The sequence below is a fragment of the Megascapheus bottae genome, chromosome 25 (assembly GCF_031878675.1).
Source record: "Megascapheus bottae isolate mThoBot1 chromosome 25, mThoBot2.hap1, whole genome shotgun sequence".
Lineage (NCBI taxonomy): Eukaryota > Metazoa > Chordata > Mammalia > Rodentia > Geomyidae > Megascapheus > Megascapheus bottae.
The window spans coordinates 17,201,370-17,225,151 of NC_143533.1; the positions used below are offsets into that span (position 1 = coordinate 17,201,370).

At 40.7% G+C, this 23,782-nt stretch overlaps 1 protein-coding gene and 1 pseudogene across 2 annotated transcripts in view; one reads left to right on the forward strand and one right to left on the reverse strand.

Moving 5' to 3' along the window:
* The window catches only part of Ap4e1 (adaptor related protein complex 4 subunit epsilon 1), a 38,591-nt gene extending 21,476 nt beyond the window's left edge, over positions 1-17,115 (reverse strand). The window contains exons 1-9 of the mRNA XM_090358418.1: positions 16,942-17,115; positions 14,796-14,867; positions 11,272-11,395; positions 9,997-10,070; positions 9,061-9,182; positions 6,969-7,128; positions 4,333-4,499; positions 1,919-1,992; positions 80-202 (exon numbers count right to left, since the gene is read on the reverse strand). Of these exons, the coding sequence (XP_090214544.1) occupies positions 80-202; positions 1,919-1,992; positions 4,333-4,499; positions 6,969-7,128; positions 9,061-9,182; positions 9,997-10,070; positions 11,272-11,395; positions 14,796-14,867; positions 16,942-17,091 (1,066 nt within the window). The 5' untranslated portion in view covers positions 17,092-17,115. The remainder of the gene's footprint in view (positions 1-79; positions 203-1,918; positions 1,993-4,332; positions 4,500-6,968; positions 7,129-9,060; positions 9,183-9,996; positions 10,071-11,271; positions 11,396-14,795; positions 14,868-16,941) is intronic.
* Positions 17,116-17,222: 107 nt separating this feature from the next.
* Positions 17,223-23,782, forward strand: part of LOC150046483 (coiled-coil-helix-coiled-coil-helix domain-containing protein 2 pseudogene) — a 43,595-nt pseudogene continuing 37,035 nt past the window's right edge. The window contains exons 1-2 of the transcript XR_016539698.1: positions 17,223-17,338; positions 23,411-23,579. The product of XR_016539698.1 is annotated as a coiled-coil-helix-coiled-coil-helix domain-containing protein 2 pseudogene (transcript). The remainder of the gene's footprint in view (positions 17,339-23,410; positions 23,580-23,782) is intronic.

Here is a 23,782-nt window from a genome sequence, read left to right on the forward strand (position 1 = left end):
CAAAGATCACATTACATGAAGAGACTTACAAGTAACCAGCAAATTTCAAATGCTGTTTAAAAAGAGCCAATTTCCTTACCTAAATACTTGAGGTTTATTTTAGGTGACAGAACAAATTTTCCTATGCATTTGGCCGCCTTCTCAAGTAAATCTGATTTAGGATAAATAGAATAGACTGTGTGGACACACTCAAACAGAATAGCTGAAGAAAAAAAATACAAAAATGGCAGACTTATTAAAGCTCAAGAAAGAACATATTTCTATAAGACTTAAATTTTTCAACAGAAATTTTTCAAAGAAGCAACCTTTATTGTTTTCAGTCTTATAAGGTTATTAGAATATAAAGTAAATTGTATTAGCAGTAATAAGACTGATGCATTCATATATGCACAAAATATTTATCAAACCCTTCATATGTGCCTAATACCTATTATTACCATGGAAGTAGCAGTGAACAAAACTCAAAACACCTTCCCCTCCATAAACTACCATTCTATTGAGTATGTAGGTAATCTTTTGAACACTCCTTAAATGCTTTAAAATATTTTACTTTCAAATAGTTTCTACCATTTATTCACTGAAATTATATGTGTAGTTATTGCAATATAATAATTTTAGGTTGGTCTAAGCTTCAAAGAGATGGTCACTATTCAAAATTAAACTTTAATATATAAAGCACTTATTGGTGTGCTAGATGGACTTTTTAGTGTAGTCACAAGTCTTACCACTCTAGTGATGTTATAAAAACAAAACACTTTTTTTTTTCAAATTCTTTAAAAAAAAAAAACAAGAGTTGGGCCAAGCACTGGTAGCCCATGCCTATAATCCTAGCTACTCAGGAGGCTGAGATCTAAGGATCACAGTTCAAAGCTAGCCAGGGCAGAAAAGTTCCCATGAGATTCTTTTAACCAATTAACCACTGAAAACTTGCAGGTAGAGCTATGGCTCAAGGTGGTTGAGTTCTAGCCTTGAGTGACAGAGTTCAGGGACAGTACCTAGGTCCTGAATTTAAGCTCCACACAACCATCACCACCAACAATACAACAAAAACGAGTTGGCTGGGTAGTGGTGGTTCATTCTAGCTTTAATTCTAGCTACTAAGGAGGCTGAAATCTGAGGATCCAGGAAAGTCTGAGATTCTTATTTCAAAAGAAAAAAAAAAAAAAAGGCCAGGCAAGGTGGCTCACACCTGTAATCCTAGCTACTCAGGAGGCTGAGAACTGAGGATCATGGCTCAAAGCCAGCCCAGGCACAAAAGTCCCTAAGACTCTTATCTCCAATTAACCATCAGAAAACTGGAAGTGGTGCTGTGGCTCAAGGGGTAGGGCAGCAGCCTTGAGCTGAAGGGACAGCATCCAAGCACAGAGTTCAAGCTCCACAACTGAAAAAAAATAAAGTCAAAAGTGGAGCTGTGGCTCAAGTGGTAGAGTGCTAATCTTGAGCAAAAAAGCTCAGAGACAACACCCAAATGCTGATTTCAAGCCATAAGGCCAATACCAAAAGAAAAACCAAAGCCCTATGAACTGAAGAGCTGGAGCTTGCCATAAAGTGTTACAGTATCAGAAATGAGACATAGCAGAGGCACAGAATCAGACTTTAAAGCACATGTATATTCTGGGCATAGCTGCATCTACCTATTATCCTCACCACTCAGAGGGGAAAACAGGAAGATGGTGAGGTAGAAGCCAGTCTGACCTACACAGTGATATCCTGAGTGGGTACTGGAGACACAAAAATCTGAAAATGCCAGCAGGCATATAAAAGCATTTCAACACAAGTATGTTTTCAATAAATAATAACACATATAAGTCAACATTAGAAAAAGTTATAGTTTGGAATGTATAGTATTATAACATAGATTTAGCTAGAATATTAGAAATGGCATTAGTTACTACAAGAACATGTATATGTTACCTACCATAAGTGACATTGTGATTTAATTCAGCTCTTCGTAAGGACTCATCAAGAACATCATACATTAATTCACTTGTCCTGTTTAAAAGATATTTTATTTGCAGTAGAATTATTGTATTCTAACCCAACAAAACATAGTTTTTCAAACTTCTCTCTCTTTAAAACTGAGGATCTACAGAAGAGAAGTGAAAGAAATTCATTTTATGGTAAAGCTACCAAACTTTACTTCTAAAAGATTTCATTTGCTCTTTTCATTAATTGGATTTCCTGCTCTACCAAATTTGGCTAGCTAGCAACTGAGGAAACACACATACCCCAGTCAACTTTTCCCTTTGTCTGGTCTTAATATTCAAACCTGGTTATAATCTGATTGAACAAATAATATTTTTGTAACATTTAAATTACTATAGTAATACCTTATAAATTATTATCTGGGTTTTGAGTGTGTGTGTGTGTGTGTGTGTGTGTGTGTGTGTGTGTGTGTGTGTGTATTATGGGGCTTCAACTTGGCCTGGGCGCTGTCCCTGAGCTCTTCAGCTCAAGGTTACCACCCTACCCCTGGGCCTGGGTGTAGTCCCTGAGCTCTTCAGCTCAAGGCTGCCATCCTACCTTTCAGTCAGGTCCCACTTCCCATTTTCTAGAGGTTAATTGAGATAAGAGTCTCAGGTCCTTCTGGGTTTTATTCCTTCCTACCTCATACATTTAAAAAAATCCAGAAGTAAAGGGGGGAAAACAAGATGAGGGGTGGGGATGGGGGGGAGGGAAATGGGGACCAAGACAAGAGAAAGGATATCAATGTATGTGAATTAATGCACCTTCTATCTGGCAAATATAATGTAACCCTTCTATTAATTACAATAAAAAATATATGAAAAAAAATAAAAAAAGAATCCAGACATAGTAACGTGGCTCAAGTTGTAGAGCCCTAGCCTTGAGAAAGCCTAAGGACAGTGCCCAGGCACTGAGTTCAAAGCCCAGGACTGGCAAAAAAAAAAAAATCTAAGTGGAGAGCATACTTAAGCTGTATAACTTTACAGAGTTCCACTCTTTATATTTCCATTTATCTGAACCTATCCTGATTACTATTCCACACAGATCTTTGAAGGTAAGGAATCTTACTCAACTATTGTATGTTCTTTAAATCCACCCAAGAAAAGATATGGCTAAATGAATGAAGTGAAATTCCTCAAGAGTTACTTCCTACAACATGGAAGAGCATTGTCTTCTATAGTGGATAAGGGACAAAACACCAATACTAAATTATAAAACAGAATTCTAGCTGGATACAGGGAACCCACGCCCATAATCCTAGCACTCCAGAGGCTGAGATCTGAGTAATGTGGTTCAAAGCCAGCACAGGCAGGTAAATCAGTAGGACTTTTATCTCCAATTGGCTGGAAGTGGTGCTGTAGTTCAATGAGCACAAAAGCTTAGAAACAGAGCCCAGGCCTTAAGTTCAAGCCCCAGGACTAGCATTAAAAAAAAAAGAAAGAGGGCCGGGAGTTTGGCATAGTGGTTAAAGTGCTTGCCTAGCATGCATGAAGCCCCAGGTTAGATTCCTGAAGTGGTGCTGAGGCTCAAGTGGTAGAGCTCTAGCCTTGAGAAAGTCCAAGGACAGTGCTCAGGCCCTGAGCTCAAGCCCAGGACTGGCAAAAAAAAAAAAAAAAAAGAAAGAAAGAATTCCAGTGAGCTAAAACTAGAACTCTGTATTAGTGCAGTGTGGAATTACATAAAATAAAATTAGAAGAAACATTTCTAATGTATATTTCCTCATCACTTCAGGTTTTGCACTCCAGATTTTCATCAGGAGTGAAAACACAGGAAATCATTGACACAGTAATCAAAAGTGAACCAGCCCAATTAGCACTGATGGGGAGCTCACAGAAAATTGGTGCTGGTAAGAAGATGGGCGACATTTCTGAGGAAGACAGTCCCTCTGCAGAACAAGGCTAGAAAATTAGAATATGAATACACCATACTACCTGAAATCAATGTCAAAACATTGATTAGCAAATATTTTCTCAATAAATAAGACTCTAACCAGGCCTCTTGATTGTAAAGGAACTAATATAAAATTGGACTTGCTCTCAAACAATTCAGAAAAAATATATAAATATATATATATGTATATATGATATCTGACATATATATGACCACAGAAAGAGAGTCAATGATAAAGCAAATGTGACAAGTTGATGATGTAGAACAGGATGTAAAGGACCCCCAGGATTACCCTATCAACTATTCAAGAATTTATGAACTTCTCATATTCACTGATCACTATTAAGTCAACAGAGCACTGGCAGAAGGTGGATGACCATGAAACCTCTAATTGACTAAAGCCTAAGTCTAAGACTAAAACCTCCAAGTGACTAAGTCCTATGGTATGGAGTCATTAAGTAATTTAGAATAGTTTACCTTTGATCATCTTTTCCTAGAAGTCCAAGTATTCTCAAAAGCTGAATCTGTAACCATGGTGCTGGCACACTGTGGTAATTGAAATCTACTGGGAGCTTTCCTCCAACTACTTGCTTTAAAATGGTTACAAAACTTCCAGTCAAGTCTTTATATCCAGATGGATTCTCCTACATTAAAAAAAAAAAGGCTTGGTTGAAATTTCATATAAAACCTCCCTTAAAACACATTCACTTAATTTGTGTTCATATTTAATAAGAGCTCTGATACACATAATTTCTTCTATGTTGAGATTGCTCTGGCTACCTGATCCAAAGAGGATTCATCTTCAGAAAAAATTTCATACTCCCTACTTTTTCCTTCATAGTTTAATCACATTTTAAAAGTTTTTCTAGTTACATCTTTAGAATCCTTACTAGCCAATCTTAGCAAATAAAGTATAAAGTGAAAAGAACTGGCATACTGATAAAAAGCAGCAACACTGTGATTCTGAAAATCGAGACCTGTTTGCAATCTCTGAATTATGTGTGTAAAACACATAAGAGTTAAATTCTGGACAAAAACATGAGAAGGGGTATCAATGTATGAGAAGTAATATACCCACTACCTGACAAATACAACTGTAATCCCTCTACACATTACCCCGACAATGAAATTAAAAATTAAAAAAAAGAATTAAATTCTGACAGAAGCTCAGTGGAGGCTACATTCAAAGCCCTTAAACTAAATTCAAATCAGGGAGCTGTTGGTAAGAATATTAATTTACCCATATGGCATGTAAATATATTATTTCTGAATGAGAATGTCTTGGGTATCTCTGACTAATCTCTTGAACTGGAAAATACTTCTTTTAGAAGTATTGTAGAATGTTAGATTCTACATTGCAAAGATGTTATCAAGGGCAAACATTAAATAGAGAATATGATTTTTAGGGGCCGGGAGTTTGGCCTAATGATAGAGTGCTTGCCTAGCATGCACAAAGATCCAGGTTTGATTCCTCGGTATCATATACATAGAAAAAAAAACGGAAGTGTGGAAGTGGTGTTGAGGCTCAAGTGGTAGAGCTCTAGCCTTGAGAAAGTCCAAGGACAGTGTTCAGGCCCTGAGCTCAAGCCCAGGGCTGGCAAAAAAAAAAAAAAGATTTAATGTCAAATATATTTATACTATACCATTTTGTAATAAAACAGAAGAAGATAAGTGTTGGTTCTTTTGGTATTGGGGCTCAAACTCGGGATCTTGTACTCTCGCTAAGCTTTTCTGCTCAAAGTTGGCACTCTACCACTTGAGTCACACCTACACTCTGGCATTTAGGAAGTGAACCAGAGATAAGAGTCTCACAGACTTTTCTGCTCAAGCTAACTTCAAAATGTGATCCTCAGATCTCAACCTTGTAAGTAGCTAGAATAACAGGCATGAGCCAATAGTGTCTGGCTAAATTTTCATTCTATAATCATAATGAGTTCAACAACACATTTCATTTTGTGATAGCAGGCATTTATAAAATCTCCCACAAAGATATATATTTATTTTTATATACAAATATAAATAATTTTATAACACTAGGGACTGAGAATACTTTTGAACACAGAGTTTCAGACAATACAATGGGACTGAATTACTGAATTAGTACATATCATCGTTTACAAAAATATTTTATCACACCATTCAACCTTCCTCTTCCTCTGACTAACACAGTTTCAGTGTAGGCAGCCAGAACTGCCTACTACTCTACCTGACACAACCTCTTCTCTCTTCTACCACCTGTTAGGTATCCCATGAAGCTGGCTGAAAGAGATTCACGGCTTGAAAAACCTGAATAGTTCCATCATCTTCCCTAGCCACCATTTCTCCATATTCTCCATATTTCTGTAAACAGGAGATCACTGCAGGGATTCAGAAATCTAATTCTAGGGCCCAAGAATGTGGCCTAGTGGTAGAGTGTTTGTCTAGCAAGCACGAAGCCCTAAGTTCAATTCCTTGGAACCACATACACAGAAAAAGCTGAAATGAGACTGTGGCTTCAGTGGTAGCTAGCTAGCCTTGAGAAAGTGCAAGGACAGTGCCGGGGCTCTGAGTTCAAGCCCCAGGACTGGCCAAAAAAACAAACAAACAAAAAAACAAAAAAACAAAAAACAGAGATCTAACTATAATTAACTCACAATTCATATGGTCAACAACATGTCATAATTACTATTAGAAAGTCAATCTTGGGGGGAAGTCGATGGGAAATACTAGGAGAAAACAAGGGAAGAGATGACACTGTTTAAAAATATGCTCATTATCTGACTTATGTAACTATAACCCTTCTTTCTGTACATCACCTTTACCATACAATAAGAAGAAAGCCACATTTACAGCATAAAAATGTTAATGAGGGCCAGGAGTTTGGCCTAGTGGTAGAGTGCTTGTCTAGCATGCACAAAGATCCACATATGCCAGAAATGGTGCTGTGGCTCAAGTGGTAGAGAGCTAGCCTTGAGAAAGCCCCAGGACAGTGCTCAGGTCCTTAGTTGAAATCCTGGACTAGCAAAAGAAAAAAAAGGTTAATGAGGCATTTTATTGAAATATGAATTTTCTTCTAATTCTAGTTATATTTTCCAATGGTAGCTATTCAGTACTTGCTGAAATTTCCAACTTACCTTAATCATCCTAAGATATATGTGCAAAGAAGCAGCCATGACCCCAACATCTCTGTCACAGAGTGCTTTCCGGAACTTAATATGGATATGCTGTACTTGATTAGGAGCAATGAGATAGAATTTGTACAATGCTAGAACAGCTTTTCTTCGTATAATTTCCCTAAGGATGAAAAGTTAAATTTCAACAGGAGAAGCTGAGCCATGAGGTGTTTAGTTTGAATGGATTATAGGCGAGGTCATTTCAAAATATCAGCTATTATGTAATCAAAAAGAAAGGAAGAATGATAGTCTTACCAGTTTCTTCTAATCCATCAACCATAAAGAAGTTATTTCTTTTCTTTTTTTTTTTTTTTTTTTTTGCCAGTCCTGGGCTTGAGCTCAGGGCCTGAGCACTGTCCTTGGACTTTCTCAAGGCTAGAGCTCTACCACTTGAGCCTCAGCACCACTTCTGGCTTTTTTCTATGTATGTGGTACTGAGGAATCGAACCCAGGTCTTCATGCATGGTAGGCAAGCACTTTAACCACTAGGCCAAACTCCCGGCCCCTAAAAAAGTTATTTCTAAAAATTAAAATCTCTAGAGAGAGCTGGTTATTATCCGTAGAGGCTCCACAGGTTCATGCCCATAATCCAAGCTATTCAGGAGGCTGAGATCTGAGGACTGCAGTTCAAAGCCAGCCTGGGCACTAAAAAGTCCATGAGGCTTTTTTTTTTTAATTATCTTAATTTAATTTAATTTTGTTTTTTACCAGTCCTGGAGCTTGAACTCAGGGCCTGAGCACTGTCCTTGAGCTTCCTCAAAGATAGCGCTCTACCAGTTGAGCCACTGGTGGAAGCACAACTTCTGGCTTTTTCTGTGTACAGGGTACCGTGGAATCAAACCTGCATGCTAGGTAAGCATTCTACCACTAGGCCAAACTCCTGTGGATCTGTGAGTCTCTTATCTCCAATTAATCACCAGAAAACAGGAAGTGGCTTTGTGGCTCAAGGGGTAGGGAGGTAGCCTTGAGCTGAAGAGCTTAGGGACAGAGCCCAGGCCCAGAGTTCAAGTCCTACACAATGAGGACAACAACAACAAAAAGTCTCTAGAGATTTTTATTCCCCCTTTTTGAAATAAGGTGTCACTATATAGCTCAGGTTGAACTTAAACTCTCTATCCTACCTTAGCCTGCCCAGTGCAGGCTATGTACAACCACATCTGGATCAAAAAGTTTTAACTGCCTACATTATATATTATATATTCCTCTAGTAGGCTTCTTTTTTGGCCAGTTCAAGGGCTTGAACTCAGGGCCTGGGCACTATCCTAGAGCTTCTTTTGCTCAAGGATAGCACATTACCACTTGAGACATCACCACAGTGCCATTTCCAGGTTTTTTTTGTGTATGTGGTACTGAGGAATGGAACCCAGGACTTCATGCATGTTAGGCAATCAATCTACCATTAAGTCACCTCTGAAGCCTCTAGGGTGCTCTTTTTTTTTTTTTTTTGGCCAGTCTTGGGCTTAAGCTCAGGGCCTGAGCACTGTCTTTGGATTTTTCTCAAGGCTAGAACTCTACCACTTGAGCCTCAGCACCACTTCTGGCTTTTTCTAAGTATGTGGTACCAAGGAATCGAACCCGGGTCTTCATGCATGCCAGGCAAGCACTCTACCACTAGACCAAACTCCCGGCCCCTAGGGTGCTTATTTTAAGTGCTTAAAATAAAAATCAAGCCAGTCGTGGTGGCTCATGACAGTAATCCTGGCTACTCAGGAGATTGAGATCTGAGGATCATAGTTCAAAGCCAGCCCAGGCACTAAAGGACACTAAACAACCTAAAGGGCATGAAACACCATGAGACTCTTATCTCCAATTAACTGCTGGAAAACTGGAAGTAGTGCTGCTGTGGCTCAAGGGGTGAGGCAGTAGCCTGGAGCTGAAGAGCTCAGGGACCACACCCAGGCCCAGAATTCAAGCCCCACACTGACTCCACCCCCCAAAAAAAATTTCAAATAATATTCTCTATTGTAGTAGCATTAAGTTTGAGTTAAAATAAATCTACTACTTTTACTCGAAATATACAATATAGACATTCATGACAAAAGAATTTACTTACTTAGAATGTTGAAGTTTATCTTCTATTAAAGGAAGAACAGCTGGAATCATCTCTTTAGGGAAAATCTGGCTGACAACAGTAAGAGCCATACATATTTCCACCAAGTTAGTGCTCTGCAAATCCTGGTGTGATTACAAAGAAAACTTTCAGTGTAAAGTTTCAAACTAGGGATGGCAAACTTATCATTGCACTAGACCTATATAGTTAGTGATTTTTTTCCCAGCTTTACATTTAATTTGTACAATTATACTTACATCATATTTTATGGGACTATCCCTATCTGTTTCATTTGCCTTAATAGAAACCATATATAGATAGACTGATAGATAGATGACAGATATATAGACAAATGGCAACTAATATAAAAGATAACTATTTCTGTCTCCTTTATTATAGTGCTTAATACATCTCCAAACCAACAACAAAATAATTTTATAAACTTTTCTAGTTAATCACCAAAATAAAATAGCTGCAAGTGGCTCTGTGGCTCAAGTGTTAAGAATGCTAGCCTTAAGCAAAACAAAATTCTCAGGAGCAGAACCTAGGCCCTAAGTTTAAAAACCAAGACTGGTACAAAAATTAAGGAAGTAATTTTAGAATCTGTACAATAAAATGCATACATTTGTATTAACTTAATATACATGGTGATTTTCTTGCCTAGGCTGATTCAGAACAGGTAAACTCAAATCTCAGCCTCCTGAGTAGCTAGAATTATAGGCATGAGTCTGGCCAGTGTTTCATTTCATCCTCAAAATTAGCTAATTCCATTATCCACCTTCACTGTAAAAATGCAGAAATTGATTTTTTTAAATATCATTTTAAGCCCATTCTTTGAGCTTATCTACTTCCAAAATCACTGAATTCAATAGGATCAAGGAGCCATGTCAGAAACAGAAGTACTTTCAGATGTTACATTAACTGATACAGAGTACTTACCTTTATCACTGTATTCACAAGGAGAAGCAACAGTTCATGACTTTCATGTAGAAACAAAGAAACAGCCAGATAGCCTGAAAAAAAAAAAAAGGAAAAGCCTCATTAGTACCTACCAAAAATATACTGTCCCCAAGAAGTTATACAAAGCAATAATAGTTTATGTTTTAACAGTCAAACAAGCAGTCAATGACAAACATAAAAACAAATTGTAAGCAGGTGGTGGGGCCCATTACAGTATTATTTATGTAACAGTGAAAGAGTTGGGCTCATGTCTAAAATCCTAGCTACTATCAGGAGAGTGAGATTCAGAGGACTGATATTCAAAGACAGCCTGGGCAGACTCCATCTCCAAAATAGCCAGTAAAACACAGGCCTAGAGCACCAACCCAGCAAACAAGTCAAGCAATCTTGAGGCTACAAAATTCCCATTTTATAGAATCTTTAACAAAAATTGGTATTTTAAGAAAAGGAAGTGACTAAGCTGGGTGCCGGTGGCTCACACCTGTAATTCTAACTACTCAGGAGGCTGAGATCTGAGGACTGCAGTTCAAACTCAGCCCAGGCACTTAAAAAGTCCGTAAGACCCTTATTTCAAATTAACCACCAGAAAACCAAAAGTGGCATTGTGGCTCGAGTGGTAGGGTGCTAGCCTCCAGCTGAAGAGCTCAGGGACAATGCCCAGCCCCAGAGTTCAAGCCCACAACCACCCCCCCAAAAAAAGACCCCCCCAAAAAAAGAAAAGGAAACGACTAATTGATTTTTTTTTCTTTTTTGGGGGGAAGGGTGGGGATGGAAGTCATATGATATCTAATTTGGAATATGAAAAGGGAGAAAAGAACCCTAAAGAATATTCTACTAGATAGCTGGGTATAATGGCTTACGCCTGTAATCCTAGCTACTCAGGAGGCTGAGATCTGAGGATCATGGTTCAAAGCCAGCCTGAGCACTAAAGACTCTGAGACTCTTATCTCCAATTAACCTTTGAACCATGGTCCTCAGATCTCAGCCTGCTTAGTAGCTAGGATCATAGGGATGAGCCACCTATCCAGCTCAGGTTTAATCTTCTCTGTAACTCCAAAATTGTATGAATGCGAAAAACTGACCACCTATAGACTTTGGGTTTCTGAGGTGTTATCATTTAAATCTTTTTTGGAGATTACAATGCAGTGTTCTAAAAACAGATTATATAAACATGCCATCATTCATTTTCATACAGTAATTGGAACTTAAAGGACAAAATTAAGTATGAAAATCTTAAACACAACACATACATACCTACTCTTTTTTCGAAGAGGTTTCCTTGTTGGGCCAACTTGATTGCATGTATATAGCCAAAGGAAGCATCATATCCAAGCATCTCACAATATATAAGTCTTACCATACATTCTTTCATCATTTTCTGAAAAACAAAATATCCAGTGACTATATTCAGAACCACAATGTTTTGATTTCTGTATAATAATTATTTAACAGGATAAACATTTAATCCAGGCACAGAAGAGATAAGGCAGATATTAGAAACTAATCACCCAATATCATAATACATAAATAGAGCTGGGCATGGTGGCTCACGCCTGTAATCCTTACTCAGGAGATCCTACCAGATCTGAAGATGCAGTTCAAAGCCAGCCTGGGCAATACAAAGCTGAGACCTTATCTCCAATTAATCAGGAAATGGGGCTGTGCTCAAGGGTAGGGCAGTAGCCTTGAGCTGAAGAGCTCAGAGACAGCACCCAGGCCAGAGTTTAAGACCCATGACAAAAAAAAAAAAACAAAAAACAAGCAAACAAAAAAAACTTAAACAGAAGTTTTTCTCAATCTTAATTATTAGCAGTCAATATTAATGTTAATAACATCATTTCAAATCTTTTACTGGCACAGACAAAATAAGCTGTAAATGTTATGTTTTTATGTGTCCAAATTTTTTTGGTTACAAAGTGAAATATTTAGCAGAGACCAAACTTCATCCACAGTAATCTTATTTGGCATCTAAAATACACCACTTCTAGAATTTTAATATATTGTCAATAAAAATATGCATAAAATTCCCAGAAGTTAGCAACGATTTCTGTAATGAAAATACTTTTCACATTTTAATATTAAGTTGCAAGCAACATGCATGGCTATAGTCCTAGTAAGATGGATATATCTCAGAGTTTTCAGAAATCATTATGAGCTTTAAGGAAGATTATTGTATACATTAGTATTCTCTTAATTTTAGAGAAGATAGCACCTTTCCTCAATAAAGAAATTCTCTTTACAATTTCTTTAACAGTCATCCTACCTCTGTAAGATCGCCAGAGAAAGACTAAAAGATGAGACATGTCCACAGCTGAGAGGCCATAATTATTATATACACTTCTTTCTAAACTGACTCCCTAACTTCACATCTGAATTCTACCCAACACCAGATTTATGCCTTGTAGCAAGAAAAACTGCATATGCTAATATCAATTGTAGAAAACTGAAACCTAACAAAATAAAAAGGGAGAAACTATTTTGTAATACTTCTCTTATGTGCCACGAAGTACAATAATGTTACATCCACACATAAATATTCACATACATCAGATTAATGATGCCTTGAGTTTTGTCTATGATATTATTATCACTGAAGGAAATACATAATCCTTTCAGATATGTATTATTCGTGTACATGATCATATCCTCATGCAAAATGATTACCTTAATATTTTTATTAGGGAAAGAAGAAACATTCCCACAATGATTAATATACATAATACTCTATTAAATATTTGTTGAGCAAATGCTGGTCGAAGAAAACTTCATTTTAAAAAATGGCATTAGAAACCCAGGTATGGTAACTCACACCTGTAATTCTAGCTACTTAGGAGGCTGAGATCTGAGGATGAAGGTTCAAAGCCAGCCCAGGCACAAAAGGACCTGAGACCCTTATCTCGAATTAACCTCTAGAAAATGGGAAGCCGGGCTTGGCTCAAGGGTAGAGTGGTAGCCTTGAGCTGAAGAGCTCAGGGACAGTGTCCAGACCAAGTTCCAGCCCCATGACCCACCAAAAAAAAAAAAAGGCATTAGGCCATTCAATCTTGTAATCTCAGCTATTTGGGAGGAAGAGATCTTAATCAATAACCTCTTGATAGGGCATATGACATAAGCCTGTATGACTGAGAGGCCACATATAAGAGCTTGGGGTCTGAGGATGGAGGATGGCCCAAAGTAGAAGTGGGAGACACTAACTGCAAAACAAGAAAAGCAAAAAAGGACTGAGGGCATGGCTCAAGTGATAGGTAGTTTACTTAGCAAATTTGACTGGAAGTTCAAACTGCTACCCCCCCAAAAAAAAAATCCTGTTATTCCACACATTTTATCCCATAAAGATCTGCAATTGTTACATGTCAACAAAAAATCCTAACAACAAAAACCTGGGTTCTAAAATCTATGTGCAGACTGTCTCACATGGCCTGCATTCTGTGACCACTCACTGAGCAGGTGCTGAACAAGTACAATCTAAAGACCCAAGTTATTATGGCACTGAGACTTTGTTAATCAAGACTATGTCTTGATTTGGCTACTATACAATATACTTAGTTCATAGCAAGAAAATAATTTTTCTATCTTGTCAACCAGTCAATACTCTAAATTAAAAATACAGGTCTGCAATACACCTGGAGATATAGTCAAGGTAAAGTGCTATGTTTAGCATGGATGAAGTCCCAAGTTCAATAATCAAAAATAAGTACAAATAAAATAGTTGATAATGAATCCATCTAGGTCTGAAAATACTATGTAAAATGACATATCCTAGGGGCCAGGAGTTTGGCTTAGTGGTAGAGTGCTTGCCTAGCATGCATAAAGACCTGGGTTTGATTCCTTGGTACCACATACATAGAAAAAAGCTGGAAGTGGTACTGAGGGTCAAGTGGTAGAGCTCTAGCCTTGAGAAAGTCCAAGGACAGTGCTCAGGCCCTGAACTCAAGCCCAGGACTGGCAAAATAATAATAATAATAATAATAATAATAACGATAATAATAATAATAAAAATGACATATCCTTATTTTTCCTATGTGTACAAGATTAAAATAGTACCATCTGTACTGGACTCCAGGAACATCATCTCATTTAGTAACTATGATCACACTGGTCCTGACTTCACATAGTCAGGCAAGCTTTGCTTCTGTACAGCCAGTCAAGGATAAAAAAACTAAGTGGGGCTGGGCATTTGGCCTAGTGGTAGAGTGCTAGCCTAGCATGCATGAAGCCATGGGTTTGATTCCCGGTACCACATACATAGAAAAAGCTGGAAGTGGCACTGTAGTTCAAGTGGCAGAGTGCTAGCCTTGAGCAAAATAAAAGTCCAAGGGTGGTACCCAGGCCCTGAGTTCAAGCCCCAGGGCTGGCAAAAACAGACAAACAAACAAAAAACCTAAGTTAGTGCCTTAACTTTGACCATAACACATTAAAACTTAGAAACCATGAGTTAAAGCCAGGTGTGGTGGCTCATGCCATTAATATTAGCTACTCAGGAGACTGAGATCTGAGGATGAAGGTTCAAAGCCAGCCCAGGCACAAAAGGACCTGAGACTCTTATCTCCAATTAACCTCTAGAAAACGGAAATGGAGCTTGGCTCAAGGGTAGGGTGGTAGCCTTGAGCCGAAGAGCTCAGCGACACTGCTCAGGCCCAGTTCAAGCCCCATAACCCACCAAAAAATAAATAAATAAATAAAATCACTTAAATGCTATGCTCTCAAATCCCGAGTGGCCCAGACTTCAAATTAAAATGCACTACACTAACTACAAAAACAAACTTACCAGTACTTACCAGTGTAGTGGTAGGAGCAGAGACAGTTACTTTCAGGCTATTCAATTCCTGCTGGATTAATTTCTCCTCTTCCTGAAAAAGCAAACATATTTTAAAGATTAAGTAACTTTTTAAACTAGCAGGATTGCAGGAAAGCCCATGAGACACTTATCTCCAATTAACCAGCAAAAAATGGAACTGTGGAGTGAACAAATGCTGCAGTGGTATTCATTAGACACCATGTTGAAGATGAACTATACAACTTGTAGGTGGAGATGGAAGGGAAAACCGGAAGAGAGCAAAGAAACAGGTGATATAGCCCAAGAAGAAATGCACTTATTACCTAACTTATGAAGCTGTAACCTCTCTGTACATCACCTTTATAATAAGCATTAAAGATGTTTGTTTGCTTTTTGGGTAGGTCATGAGACTTGAACTCTGGGCCTGGGTGCTGTCCCTGAGCTCTTCAACTCAAGGCTACAACCCTAACACAGAGCCACTTCCAGTTTTCTGGTGATTAATTAATAAGAGTCTTATAGACTTTTTAGTGCCTGGGCAGGCTTTGGGTGGGCTTTGAGCAGCGATCCTCAAGTCTCAGCCTCCAGAGTAGCTAGGATTATAGGCATGAGCCACCTGGCTTAAAAATGTATTAAAACAAAAAACAAAACAAACAAACAAAAAAAACCTATAATGAGCGCCTCATGCCTAACTACTCAGGAGGCTGAGATCTGAGGATCAAGGTTCAAAGCCAGCCAGTGCACAAAAGTTATCTCCAATTAACCACCAGAAAACTGGAAGTGGTGGAAATGGTGCTGTGGCTCAAGTGGTAGAGCATTAGCCTTGAGCTGAAGAGCTCAGGGACAGCACCCAGACTAAAGCCCACAACCAACAATATAATGCTAGACATGGGTGGCTCACACCTGTAATCCTAGCTACTCAGAAGGCTGAGAACTGAGAATTGCAGTCCAAAGCCAGCTTGAGAAAAAAAAAAACAACCAAGTGCTTAAACTCTTACTATATAACTTTGCTTACAAATAACTGTTAAATCATGTCTCAGTAGCTGGATTTTAAATCAGCATCTTGAGCATTCCACCTTAAGATGATGGGAATTTAATAACTACTTAATAACTATTACTTTATTTAGTGAAAGTTCCTGTGCACCCCTGCCCCAGTCCCGGGGCTTCAACTAGGGCCTGGGCACTGTCCTTGGGCTTTCTCAAGATTAGCCCTTTACCACTTGAGCCACAGTACTTACTACTTACAGCTTTTTCTGTGTGTGTGGTATAGAGGAATTGAACCCAGGCTTTGTGCATGCCAGGCAGGGATTCTTACCACTAGACTGCTCCTGGCCATAACTACTACTTTTTTCCTTTCTTTTCTTAGTACTGAGACTTGAATTCTGGGCCTTGGCACATGCTAAGAAAATAGTCTACCACTTGAGCCACACCATCCACTCTAATTACTTCTATTATAATGACTCATTTTCAAAGTCCATCTGAAGCAGGGACCTACTCATCCCATTTTATACTTTGGGAACATTTTGGTTATTTGGGGGGGGGGGAAGGAGAACTCCAATGACTTAGTCTAAGAACCTTAAGCTCTCTCCACCCCCCCCCCCCGCCCTACAGCCCTACAAAAGTATTCAACCACAAGCTGAGGTGGACAGATCTGTTCAGTTGAAGCAGCTGTGGGGAAGAAGGAACTCAGTAAAGGAATTAGTGTCTGGTAGTAGTTACATCTCACTGTGTTATTTTCACAGACTTGACATCTCATCGGATCCTCCAAACAACGCAAAAACAAACAAAACAAAAGAGACAGAGAGAGAGAGAAAGGATCAAAGGGGTAAAGAAATGACAGCCAAACGATGCCGTGAGTCGAAGCAGGAAAGTGACGCTTCCCTGACAGACCGAAAGAGGAGGCGCCACCCAGGCGGCCCTACGTCCCGCGGATGCGGGGGTCGGGGTCTGGGTTGGGGTCGTGGCCTCTGGGCTGGGACCTCCCCACGCGAGGCCTCCTCAGGACGCCTCTCCCATCAAGTGGCCTCACCCATCCGAGGCCTCCTCACTGGGGCCTGCTGGCCGGAGCCTTCCCAGCCCCGGGCGTCCTCACACCGGGCCTCCCCAGGACGCCTCTGACCTCCAGGTCCCCCACTCCCCGGATCACTTACGTGCTTGGACGTGAGCGCGGTGATGCCGCGGATGAGGCCGCCCAGCCTGGAGGAGAAAGACGTTTTGGCAGCGGGCGACCCTCCCACAGGCTGATTCTGCAGAAAGAGTCCCGGCAACGCCGTCAGCGTCTTCTCTACGATGTCGCTCATCGCCGTCGCCGCCGCCCCCGCGGCCGTCGCCGCCCGGCTTCATGCCCAGCTGCGGCTGCCCCGCCGGCCACCGTAGGCACTTCCGGTGTGTGGAAGGCGTAATCTTTCTTGACTTCCGGTGTGGGAGTGTGCGTGCGCGCGCAGCGCTGCGGGAGGGCTGGCGAGTCCGCGGAGGAGCGACGCCCGTCTCCCGCGCGCCACGGTGACGCCTAGCGGACGCTGGCGGCTGGAGTGACAGCTCGGGGGGGTGAGTGACAGTGCGGAGACCCACGCAGACTGTGGGAGTGCTCCCGTGGAAGCCACGGGGCGCTCCGGCAGCTTAAACTCCCTCAGAGTCTCTCTCAGGTGCCGCCCGACACACCGTCAAGGGATGCTCGCCATTTTTTTTTTAAGCGACACCCTCCTCTCCAGTTCACCCCTTAGTGTGTCACCCCTCTCCGTGGACCCGGGCGACGCGACGCCCCTCCAGTGTCACAGCCTGCGGGCGTCGCGGGCCACAGGCGTGATGTTGAGTGACAGCGCTTGGCCGCCTTGGGGACCCGGTGCCCACTCGGTCCCGAATGTCCCCGAAACCCTACCAAGGGGATCTCCAAAAAGTTCAAAGGCATAGAATCGAAATGTTATTTAAAACCCTTTAGCCCGGTGTCCGTGATGTCCTAGCTACTCGGGAGGCTGAGATCTGAGGATTGTGGTTCGAACCCATCCAGGACGGGAAAGTTTACTGAAACTCTCCAATTCATCACCAAAACAACGCCCCCCCCCCAAAAAAAATGGAAGTGGAGCTGCGGCTCAAAAGGATAGAGCGCTAGCCTTAAAGAACTGCTCAGGGACAGCTCCCAGGCCCTGAGTACAAGCCCCAGGACTGCCAAATATAATTAAATAAATAAAATCAATCTATGACTTGGTGACCAGAAATGCATATATAGAATGGGATTTGTTTAGGGAAAAAAAAAATTACATTGAGTAGGGTCTTCAGGGACTGGCTTTAGGGGCAGAGAAAAAACTTCAAGAATGACAAAAGGTTGGCCAAGGAACCTCTCCAAGCTGAGGGAAGTTATGAAAGGAGACATACTGAAGAGTAGTGTTTGAAATTTTCAATAGAAGGATTTGGGAACCTTTAAAGAATACAATTCCTCTAAGTGGAATTTCTTTTAATTCAGAGCTGGCTCTGCAAGCAGCAGAGATAGGAGTATCTCTGCCTGAGGCCAGCCAGAGAAAAAGCAGGAGACCTCACCTGAAAAATAAACTAAAGGAAAAAGGACTGGGGTTGGAAAGTTCAAAGTACTGAGCTCAAACATCCTGTACAGCCAGAAAAAAAAAGAAAAGAAAGAAAAAAAAGGCAGTTCTGATCTCATCCTCAAGAGGGCACCAGGGGAACAGGCCATAGTCCTGACTCTGGGTTTTTCAGAAGCTGGAATTCTTTATTTTCTTTTTTGAGGAAAGGAGAGGATTTGTTTGGAAATGGCTTCCTTTTATGTCTGAAAATGTAGCTGGAAGAGACAAGTGAGGGTCTCCAGCAGCGAGCCAACAGTTACCTCCAAAAGAAGAGCGATGACACATGCTAATTTTTCCCTCTCCCTCTGGTGACTCAGATTCACATTTCACACAGACCTTTGTCTGTGTTTTCTTTCCTCTGTCTTGACTTCTAGCCAGCAGACTGTCCACAGTGTTTTCCCATTCTTGTTCCCAAGCCTGAAAAACTCTGGTGAAAACATTAGCTGGACTCGTTATGTGTTTACTGGATAAATTCCTCTACAACAAATACCTTTGCAATCAATATCTCTATTTTTTCAGATGTTCTCCATAATCTGTGTATGCCTAATCGACTTCAAATCATCATCCATGGAACAAAATTCAGTTACATACCATGTATTTAGAATGTCCAGTTGAGATACTTGAAAGAGATTTGACCTGTGATACTTTCTGTTCCCCAAGGAGCTTAAGAAATTAGTAGAAGCAAAAACAGAGCCCACTGCAAACTTAGAGCATATTTTCCCACATACACTTATTCTGAAACTCCAGTTCCCAGGATATCTTTGTAAGGACTTTTCCCAATAGTCTGCCAGACTGAGACAAGAAAGGAGATAAACTGCAAGATGGGAGAAGCAGAAGCTTTCCCAGAAGAAAAGGATGGGAACTCGGTGTGCAAACAGGCCCTATAGGAAGTCAGTCTTGAGGGTTGAACTCTGGGCCTGGGCACTGTCCCTGCCTCAACTCCTTCCATGCATGCCTTGGCCTTTGGCTGCAGGTTAAGTTTGACCAGTGATGAACTAGAGAGGGAACTGGATGTGAGTGGGGGAAGATTTAGCTCATTGAATCACATTAACCTGGCATCTTCCTGTTGGGTCTCCCTATCCTGGCTCCATCTCAGTATGAGGGCACACCTTGTGTCACACTGCCCTTTCCACCCACACAGCCTTCTGCCCAGGACCAGCAGCAGTGCCATCCACACAGTCTGTGAAAAATACACATGCACCAGTCCGAGCCATGACTTATGGGAGGTGAGAAGGGGGGAGTTCATAAACAAGTCTACCCCCAAATGATTCAATGAGAACCCCAGCTTTAAGGAACTACAACCCTTCCTTTGCTCTCAGTGACTGTCCCTGGGATATCCACCAATACTGTGTTGGGTCCACAAACTATTTCATTACAATCTTCCCAAATTTCTCATTTTTGAGGTATCAGCATTTCTGGCAAGATTCTGATGTTGTGTACAGGGGGTGTCTTGGCTTTCAAAAACAACCCAAGTAACTGCTGTGAAAGAGAGGAGCCCATTGATCAAGATGAAAGAAAAGAGAAAAGAAAATAGAAGAAAAGAAAGACAGTCAGGGGTGGGGGGTGGAGAATCCATGGGAAATTCAAATAAGGAAACCAGTTAGACATCACCAGGGGCTGCAAACCTTTAGGCAGAATCTCCTAATTAGTCTCTGTGTTTCAGGAAATGTCTGTTTGGTAAACTAAGAAATGAACGTAACATCCTGTAAGACATATGACTAAAACCTGAGGTTTCTGTGTGGGTTTGGGCTGTCCTATTGGTTTCTTCCAAGGACCTTAGCATGAAGAGGGAAGTCGATGAAATAACTGGCTCCTCACAAAAAGGAAGCTTTTGTTCTTTCTTTCGTTTGGCTAAGGCCAAGCCTATAGTAAGCTTAAATTCAGACCATGTATTTCCCCTCTACTGTAAAAGTTGCATGGACCAGGGCATAATATTGGAGCAGCTGCAGAAAGATAAACAAGTTCAAAGGGTCAGCCTAACTTGAGTGTCCAATTCCCAAGACAAAGAGAGACTGTTCTAGATGTTTGCTCCCTCAGGTCTCTTGTCACAGGGACTGTCCTTGTTTTCAAGGCATAAATGTAAGGCAGAAACATTCACCAGAGATTGAGAAGGGAGCCTTGGGTAGAAGTTGAGAAATAACTCTAAGCAAGTCATTTCATTTGAAAGGTTTAGGGGTTAATAAGGTTCAGATCAGGGTAAGAGGAAGGGTCTAGGAAAATTCAGGCCCAAGTGTTAAGCTATGTTTTTGTCAACCTGTTGGTTGAGTCCATTGCTTTTGCCTACAGATGAAGAAACATGTTTCCATCTTGTGATGTATTAATTTCCTCAGTAAGAGCTAGAATACACAAGTTTCTCTTCAACTTTCCCCGTCATCTGCTTTTTTTTTTTAAGTGGTACTAGGGTTGGAACTCAGGGCCTCACACTTCCTAAGCAGGCACTCTAGCATTTCAGCCACACCTTAAGTTCTTCTCACTTTATTTGTTAAGATAAGGTCTAGAGTTTCTGTCACTGTGGGCTTGGACTTCTCTCCTTCCAATCTCCACCTCCTGGCTAGGCAGGATTACAAGCATGAGCCATCTAGTCCAAATTTAATCCACGTTTTTTTTTCTGAGCTAAAAGTTTTATTCATGCAATAACTCACATTAAAAATATTTATGTGTGAGACTAGGAATGTGGCTTGGTAGTGGAGTGCTTGAAGTACTCAGTACCAAATAAACTGAAAAGGCTGGAAATGCAACTGTAGCTCAAGTGGTAGAGTGCTATTCTTGAGCAAAAGAAGCTCAGGGACAGAGCCCAGACCTTGAGTTCAAGCCCCAGGTCTGGCAAGAGAAATAAAAAATTCTGCCAGGCATGAAGGTACATGCCTGCCTATAGTCCTAGCATACAGGAGGGTAAGGCAGGAGGATTGGGAGATCAAGGACAGTCCAAGTTACAGCTACATAGCAAGATCCTATTAAAATACGCATAAAAGCCATATGAGGTGGCCCACGCCTGTAATCACTCAGGAGGCTGAGATCTGAGGATGGAGGTTCAAAGAGTCTGTGAGACTCTTATCTCCAATTAATCACTAGAAAACCAGAATTGGTATTGTAGCTCAAGGGGTAGCCTTGAGATGACGAGCTCAGGGACAGGACCCAGGCCCAGAGCCCAAGCCCCAGGACTGACAAATAAAATTTAGGAATAAATAAATGGGGGCCAGGAGTTTGGCCTAGTGGTAGAGTGCTTGCGTAGCCTGCACAAAGACCTGGGATCTATTCCTCGGTACCACATACTTAGAAAAAAAGCTGGAAGTGGTACTGAGGCTCAGGTGGTAGAGCTCTAACCTTTAGAAAGTCCAAGGACAGTGCTCAGGCCCTGAGCTCAAGCCCAGGACTGGCAAAAAATTAATAAATGAAATAAAATACACATAAACGCATACATGCAGAGAGGGGAAAGGAGAGACACACAAAAAGAGAAAAGCAGAAAGAAGTATGGGGGGGGGGAGAAGGAAAGAAAAGGAAGGGGAAAAAACAAGGAAAATAAGGAAAAAGAGAAGGGAGAAAAAATAGAAATATGGCTGGCAGCTTATATGGAGAGAAATCTTCCAGTTTCTTACAGGTAACCACTATCATGACTTTTGTCCTGCTTCTGCTCAGCTTTCTTGCTCAGGGATGGTGCTCTGAGTCGGGCTTTTTGCTGGTTAATTGGAGATGGAGTCTCAAAGACTTCTTCTGCCTGAGCTGGTTTCAGAGATCCTGAGATCTCAGCTTCCTGAGTAGCTAAGGTGACAGGTATAAGCTAAGGTATCCTGACTTAACCCAGGGATTATTTTAAACTGAATCACACTATTGAACCCTTTATAGTCTGTCTTCTTTTGCTCAACATTACAAGAATTATCTATGTTATATTGTATGGAACTATGCAGTAATTGGTTTGCTCTCTGCAGTAATAGGGTATTCATTCACAGTGTTGTACAAGCACTACATACCTAGGACTTTTTCTTCTTTTCAGTCTGAAACTCTTTAAGAAATACTTTTCTCATTACTTATCTCCCACACTCAGAGACTGAATTTGACAACTCTAATTATATAAGTGGAATCATATAGTATGTGCCCTTTTGTGACTGGCTTATTTTTCATTTAATCATTTTCTTCATTTTGATGGCTGAATAATATTTCACTGTATGGATATACTCCCAGTTTGTTTCTTTTTTGTACTTTTTTTGCCATTTCTGGGGCTTAAACTCAGGGCTTGGGCACTGTCCTTGGACACATTTTTTGCTCAAGGACAGCGCTCTGCCACTTGAGCCACAGCCAGTTCTGGCTTTTTCTGTGTATGTGGTACTGATGAATCAAACCATCCAGGGTTTTTGTATGCTAGGTGAGCATTCTACCACTAGGCTAAGCTCTCTGCCCACACATCACATTCTTAAAAAGTACAGAGAAGATGGGCTGGGAGCTTAGCCTAGTGATAGAGTGCTTTCCTAGCATGCACGAAGACCTGTATTTGATTCCTCGGTACCACATAAACAGAAAAAGCCAGAAATGGTACTGTGGCCCAAGCGACAGAGCTCTAGCCTTGAGAAAGCTCAAAAGCAGTGCTCAGGCCCTGAGTTCAAACCCCAGGATTGGCAAAAAAAAATATGATGACTTAAACAAGATTCACTATGCCCAGGTCAGATACAAGCAGCCCATTTGCATAGTCTATGACTGCTCCAATGCCCTCTTTTTTGCATGCTCCCTGTGTGTTATCTTTCCTTGCTCCCTCAACAACTAGCAGAACAATATTTGATAATAGATGAATAAAATAAATATATAAATGAGTGAAATTGTAAATGATGTCCTTCACTTTACCTCAGTTGTACTGGGTCTCAGTTTCCTCATTGTTGAAATTGATTTCTTAACATCTCTGATTTTGTGACACTGTAAGGTAATGTCAGAACTTGAGGCTACATGTGAGAAATGCAGGGGACAGAAGACAGACTTGCAAAGTGGTACTTAACGTGGTCTCTATTAGGGGAGGTTTGCCAATCTAATTTCTCTCATTCCCCATCTGAATCCACAGAATGAATTAATGGCTTCTCTTGTGGCTAGAAGAAAGTTGAAATTCCAAAATCCAGTCACTAGATGGCTACCTAACTGCATGGGGGAAAACCCTGCGTCCTGAAGCTAGGATCATCCCAAAGTGACTATCAAATGAAACTTTCACTTGGAAATTTTGCAGACATAAACCGGTAAGGAGGCCCTGAACATTTCAAAATACACCAATACTGGCATCAGACTTAAAAGATATTCTCTCTGTTCCTGGATAAGTCAAAATAATAACCGTAGTAATTTATCCTCCACCTTGACTTTCTTGATCTTATTCTTACCTGACTTCTTTCTCTCCCACAACAGAATTTATAGAAGTACAAAACAAACTTTCAGTAGCCCAACA